The sequence below is a fragment of the Pinus tabuliformis genome, chromosome 8, assembly GCF_031772625.1.
Source record: "Pinus tabuliformis cultivar Carrire ecotype Pingquan chromosome 8, CPIR1, whole genome shotgun sequence".
NCBI lineage: Eukaryota > Viridiplantae > Streptophyta > Pinopsida > Pinales > Pinaceae > Pinus > Pinus tabuliformis.
In genome coordinates, this window is record NC_142294.1 from 1,086,341,332 (window position 1) to 1,086,348,483 (window position 7,152).

Here is a 7,152-nt window from a genome sequence, read left to right on the forward strand (position 1 = left end):
TTTTTATTTGATTTTGGTTAATGTTTTTAAAAAAACTGACCATTTGAGAGTTGAATATTTATTTTGATGAAACCCTTAGAACAGGGAAATACAGAAACTTAACTTGAGAACTAAAATCCAAATTTCTCCCCATTCTTACCAGATTTTCACAGAATCATACCCAACTTTCCACTATTTTTGAATCATATTACTTCATTAATACTCTTAAAAAATGATTTTATTTAAAAGTTTCCCACAAAAGTTTATAGCATCATTCTTTTAATTAAAAAAGTTTTAGACATGTGGCTTCTCTAGCTTCTCTTAGTTATAGGGCGCCACCATTACCAAAACATGTATGCCACGCCCGAAGGAGCCAAGGACACATTGATCGAAAAAGCAGAAAGCTTGAATGTAATTCCCTATTGCTGCAGAATTACATTTACCCTTTCGTCTGGCATGGGTATCTCATGCATCTATATGAAACAGAGGGACACAAATTCATGTATTATCAACAATGAAGACGCAGAGAAAGAGATGGTGCAGGTGAATTAGTAGGATTCCCAGGATTAAGTTTAAGGGCAGAAATAAGACTCTGCGCGATGACTAAATTGGCAGCATCACTTGGATGGTATTCATCCCAAAACAAATATTTGGCTCTGTCTCGACACAGCTTTGCAGCAGGCACGCAACTTAATGTGGGCCGGTATCTTCCAAAACTGCAGCAAGGAGTATCACCATTTTCGAACCCTGCAGACGTAAATTCTCGTTAATAAAAACCCAAATCACCAATTCAAAATGAAACATACTGTAATTTGATGATAAAATAATAAATGTATTGAATCCTTACCATAAGCTTGGGGATTTTCTATAAGGTGGGTGAAGAAAGTGTAACCATCGGCAAAGAGAAAGCGAGCTCCTCGCAATTTTGAATTTAGATCTGCGATGAGGCTTCCGGTGGCAGCATTAAACTTGACGGCATACTCGTTAAGATTCTGTTGGCAACTACCATCTGTTGTCAGTACCCGCTGCAATGGAATGCAACCCAGAGGTCCCAATCCTGTGAAGAGCAATCTGCGTACGCCTAGTTGATGTAGTGTCTGCGCCCATTGACATATAAAAGATTTGTGAGTGTATATTTCGACGGCCAATGGTCATGCTGATATAAAAGTTTTTGGATATATATTGTGTGCCAGTTTGTTGATTTTCTAATGGTGTCGCCACCCTTTATCACTTACTCAAGTAAAACATGCTGATATAAAAAAAAATGGATATATAGTGTGTGCCAGTTTATTGATTTTCTAATGGTCTCACCACCCTTTATCAGAGACTCAAGTAAAACATGAGCCCCTTGATCACAGACTCAAGTAAAGCATGAGCCCCTTTACTTGAGTGCATGATGAGTGATGAGACCACCACTCGAAAGCTAGAACATCAAGAACATCAGTAAACTTGGGCACAACATATATCCAAAAAATAGTTTCAAATTTAAGCTTCGGGAAAACTCACCGTGAGTTGTTGGCGCAATGTGGAGATAAGATAGTCTATGAAATCATCGGGAGCGTATTGCCAGGAATCAGCCTCCACAGGGAGCAAATAATTGTTGATGTAGTCGTTGCTTCCGATGGACATTAAATAGATGGATTCACTAAAGAATTTCTCCGCTTTGGCATGCCCGATTTTCTTGGAAATGGACATCTTGGTCCTTTGAAACAACTCTATTTGGCTCCACAAACAGAGTCGTTGAATCTACGTGAGCATACAGTCAATAGGTGAGAAAATGAAATTACCCAACAAAAAAAAAGAAAAGAAAACCAGAGGAGCGAACATTGTTGAGTAGTTATTACAAAAAGATATCCTGTTTCGTTAAGAATGCCTCCGCCACCCGAAGCATAGTTGACACCTTGTAGCAACACGGTGTTGTCATCAGTGGATGGATCCAGGATCGGCGCCGGGATTGGCAAACCTGTTTTCTCAGCTGCAATATTAGCAACACCCAATCAAATCAATACCTCGAAAATGCCCAATATACAAATAAATATTCAGAAGGTGAAACAAGTTGAATTGTGTAAGGAGGATGTAAGAAATACCAACTATATCACAAATGGTTCGGCCATTGGTGTATCTACCGGTAGGCATTCCGTTACCATAATCAATGCCATACCATGGATAATTAGACTTGGCTAGACTCCGTGGCAGGTGATTGTTGTTTCCAACATCTGACAAAGAGTCCCCGAATATAAAGGATACAGGCTTTATCTCTCTTTCTGCTTCACCTGTGACAGCGTTTAACGCCACCACCATCGTGATTGCCATGAAACATGTACTCACTGCCTCAATCACAAGCCTCTCCATTGCTCCCCTCATATACTCAAAATGCTCTGTTGCAATTGTTGTTGTGTTCGAATTACACGTCGCGATCCTCTGGTATTTATAATAAAAGGTGGTGATTTTAGTATTGCTGTCCGATACATAGAGTCAAGTATGAATATGACAAGCAATAGACGAAAAGTGGAGGAGGAAGTTTTAGAATGAATAATCGTTAAGGTAGAATTGGTGGATACACCGGATCGTTGAAGAACGAATCCTGCAACTAACAACTCCGAAATCCAAAGTCTTTCACAAGCAATCAGCACTAATGTAATGAGGCCAAGCTTCCACTTTGATAGTACTTTCACGTTTTCCCTAATATTTTATAGAGAATATGGTGAATGTGCTACGTATTAAAAACTTTTAAAAACAAATTTCTTTAGTGCTCGAAGACTTAACATATATTTAAACAACAAATTTTGACATTAAATTCAATAATAATTAGATTGATAATAACATATCAATACGTTTAGTAAATATTACGTAATTAATGTGATAATTTACTATGTTTGTTCTTCTTTTCTCATTTAATTGTTATAATAAATGTTTCTTGGTAGATCCTCATTTATGAATTGACTTCTCCATTTTTGCGTTTGTAAAGTTGATGTCATTCGCAATAGATTTTTGAGAGCATGGTACTAAGGTTTAATTGTTATGGACATTATCTCATTTTACAAGATTTTTGAGAGCATGGTTATGAAGGTTTAATTTTGGAGATATTATTTTATTTTACATTATTTTGTATAGCTAATTAAATCTCAATGTTAAATAAAATTTATTTAATTTTTTGGAAATTATATTTTCTATTAATGTGAGGTGTAAACAGTGAGAATCAATACAATAATATTTGTAGGCATGCAAGGATTATATAATGTTTCACATTATCATGTTACTTACAACTAATTGAATCCACTGGAAAATAACAACTATCAACTATTCTACCCAACCAATTGAGATAACAACATTTGACTTTTAAATACTTTATTTATTCATATATGTAATGTTAATAAATGTTTGATAATATATATTTTTTTAAAGAAAATAACTGTTCATCAAATAACACAATTGTAATCTTTTTTACATGAGTTATTGCTTCAAATAATTTTTTAGCTAATAAGCTTAAACCTCTTGTTGGCCGAACTGAATCTTTTGTCAAAGATTCGTCTTCGTTTGTTAACGTGTTAAAGGCTATTAAAATAGATCCAGATGATAATCTGGTGAGCTTCGATGTGGTCTCTTTATACACTAATATCTCCATTAATGAGGCCATTGAAGTCATCAATTGCATTACGGATCCTAATACTGCTTATTTAGTTAAAATGAGTCTCACCTTTACTTTCATTAGTTTCGAAGGGGAGTTTTATGAACAAACATGTGGTGTTGCCATGGGGTTCACCCATTTCCCTGTGGTGGCTAATATTTTCATGAAGGACTTTGAATCCAAGGCCTTGTCATCAGCTCTATTCCAACCCAAACTTTGGAAAAGGTTTGTGGATGACACTTGCGTCGTCTGGTCTCATGGTAAAGAAAAGTTGGAGTTGTTTTTCCAACATCTTAACAACTAATCTAATTCCATAAAGTTCACTATGGAATGTGAAATTGATGGTACCCTTCCTTTTCTTGACGTTCTTAATTCAAAAAGGGATGATGATTCTTTATCTGATCACGTGTTTCGGAAGAAAACTCACACAGAGAAATATCTTCATGCGAGTTTGTATCATTTCCCTGCTCAAAAGCTTGGTGTTCTCTGTTATCACTCAGGTTGTCCCCCAGGTCGGAGTAAAGGGATACGTCCGAGGTAACCACAAACTAACTTTGGACTGCAGGTTCTAGCCCACTTGCAGTCAAAGAAGGCTCTCTCTTTATGATTTTAGCTTTGTTGATGATGATTCTAGGCTAGCTATCGAGTTCAGGGAGATTTTGTTTATGTTTTGTATGTGTTTTGGTGGGAAAATTGATGTTTTCAAGTAAAGAGGCAAGTGTGGTGTGAAAGTTTCAAACCATTGGGCATGGAGTCAAGGATGTAAGATTGCTGGTGCGTTTTCTTGGTCACAAGAGGAATCGGGAGCAAGGTAGCTGCACATGGAACAATTTTCCAAATTTAAAGGATGGAAAGAATGCTAAGGAAGGAGAGGCAATTAAGAATCTCTCAGTCAGCTTAACAGAGGAAAGTGGATGATCTCTATCTAAGGGCAGTAAAGAATCCTTAGATAACTGTCAAACACATGTGAATAAGAGTAAATATGAGCCACAAGGAATTCATATTCATGTCCAGTTCATTTCAGATGAAAAAACATAAAGAAATAGCAGAAACTGAGCCTAGAGTGCAGTTAAACAAGTTCTAAGCTAATCTTTCTTTTTTCTATTTGGATGGTGAAAAATGAAAACAGAGGTAAGAGGCACTTATTGATTCATGCTGCAGCACAAGAATTCCATCATTCAGTCTCTAGAGACCAGTAAAAACAGATCAGGCAGTCATTCTTCCAATCTCTTCAGCAATCTTTGATTAAAGAAAAGTATCAGACATACAGTGCGAGTCTCTAATGAAAAGTTATCAATCAACCAACCCTTGAAACAATACAGTGGGTGGTATATATAGGTAAGATTCTCCAAAATTGTTTATTACAGCTATGACCTAAGCAGGTCTCAAAGTAAATGATTACTCTAACCTAAACTTATAAATGCAAAAAATATCTATGAGCTGCACTGAGGGTAGCCGTATCAGAACTGAATCAATGCGTTGTCCTCGGTGGCTTGGTGCAGTGCTTCTGTAATAACTGAGCATGGACTTCTGCTCCATTGTAGTTCGGTGGCTTTAAGTGCTTTAACTGTGATTTGAGAGTTGGGATGGGCTTACACCTCCTGACTTGACTCTGCTGGAGGCCAATTAATGCTGACCTGCCTTGGGAACTGTAGATTTCCATTAAAAAATTAACTGATACTCTTTGTCGCTTCATCTCTCCCCTGATACTCTTTGTCGCTTCATCTCTCCTCTGATACTCTTTGACAAATGAATTGGGTTGGTTTCTCTCTCACTGCGGGTCAAATCAAAACTTAATGGCCGCTGTTCGGCCCTCTGCTTTCTTTAGAATTGTCTTTTTTTCATCTTTGCATGCCTCGCGAAGAAAAACAGGTCATTCGGTGCCTTTTGGGCTTGTTGGGGGCTACACAATGAGGGATTTTCCATTTCGGCCCTTTTCCCGTAGCCATGCGCAATTAGCACTAGGCACTAATCGCGCATGAAAAACTGCCTCAGAATTTGAATCCAGGCCTCCTAAGCATGATTTTCGCCTTTCGCCTCAAAATCGATGATGACGTCAGCATGACGTCAGTAGGTGGGACCATGGTACAGCGGATGACATGCCAGGGTGACGTCAGCATGTACGGTCGATGACCTGGCAAGGGTGACTCGGCAAAGGGCCGACGTGTGCAGATGACGTGGTGAAGGTGACGTGGTGGACACGTGGAACCAGACAGGCGACATGGGGCGCGTGTACAGAAGGCGGAAATTGGTTTCATCGGACCGCTTTCTGTACGGGGGCGGTATCCGTCAGAGCCCCTCCGATGCAATAGGAAGTGGACAAGTGTCTTTGGGTACGGCGGAAAAGCCGTCTCGCTATTTGAATCTAACGACCGAGCAGCGGGGCGCCTTTGAAAACGCAGCCGTCGGATGGGGAGGGCCCGATCCGACGGTGGATGGAGCGCGGAGCTGGCAGGAGCATAATGGACAGGCGCTCGAATATGCGAATCTTTATACGGCGTGGCGGGGGGGTTTAGAACTTAGGAAATGTGGGTTATGGGGTTGTTTAACGAGCGAGGTTAATGTTTTATGCACACAACTTTAGGTTAAGGGCAGAAAAGAGGGTTTTTTAGGGCTAGGGTTAGGGAAAAAGGTTGTTAGCATGACTAGGTGTCACACTAACTCCTGTTAGGACGCGGACGAGTTCATGATAGTCACAGGTGAACTATTATGTCCCAGAACTGATAAATACATAGCTATAGTGCTAGAGGGTGGGGTATGTATATAGGGGAGTTATTTAATATAGATTTAGTAGGGGAGGGGGAAATAGATAGGGGGCTATATAATATAGTCAGGAGTTAATATGGAGATGATGAGAAAGCGCTAAGGTAAGGAACCTTAGGCCATTATGGGGGAATAGGACTTTGTAATAGAAGAATGGAAATCCTTGAGTAAAGCAGATCTTCACCAAGGCCAATGATGTGGGAAATGATGACTAAGAGGCATCAAGCAGATCTTGACCTCTTTGGGAAGATTAGTGAGTGATTTGGGGAATAAAAATGAACAGGGGAGTTAGTTATGTCCAGCTTGACTTCCTCCAGATGAAAACTGCATCATGGCTGTGATCTGAAAAGATATAACACTTAGAAACACAAAATTGATCATGAATCATCATTCTGCAACCTCAAAAACTACCTACCCAACCTACCATCCTGACATCTTTCTTCTCTTTGGTTTGGGTGCACTTAGACTTGCAGACCCAGCTTTACAAATTTTTCTTTTTTCTGTTATCCTATCTAAGTCTATACTTATTTCTGCCAAGGGCCCAGATTAAGCAGTTGGGCTCCTTTGATTCTCTACCTATCTACAAATCTGCCAAGATTAAACTGTTTGGACAGATATCATTCTCTATATTCTAAAATAGGAAATTGAAACCTAGGGAGCCCAAGTTTAAGCTGTTTGGCCCTCCCTTTTGTAGGACAAAAATGGTTGAGTCATCAAAATTGGAATTCAGCAGTGGCATTTGGATTGGCACACTTTCATAGTAACTTCTTTAACCTCTTTTT

The 7,152-nt window shown here is 39.1% G+C and overlaps 1 protein-coding gene across 1 annotated transcript; it reads right to left on the bottom strand.

Annotated features, from left to right (window-relative positions):
* Nucleotides 1-289: 289 nt before the first annotated feature.
* On the bottom strand, nucleotides 290-2,362 carry LOC149239128 (GDSL esterase/lipase At1g74460-like). Its single transcript, XM_089367076.1, has 5 exons — nucleotides 2,067-2,362; nucleotides 1,824-1,954; nucleotides 1,486-1,725; nucleotides 827-1,076; nucleotides 290-726 (listed from the first exon to the last, which is right to left on the bottom strand). Exons 1-5 carry the CDS (start codon nucleotides 2,341-2,343, stop codon nucleotides 488-490), a joined length of 1,137 nt encoding a protein of 378 aa, XP_089223202.1. The 5' UTR covers nucleotides 2,344-2,362; the 3' UTR covers nucleotides 290-487.
* Between the last annotated feature and the right edge of the window lie 4,790 nt (nucleotides 2,363-7,152).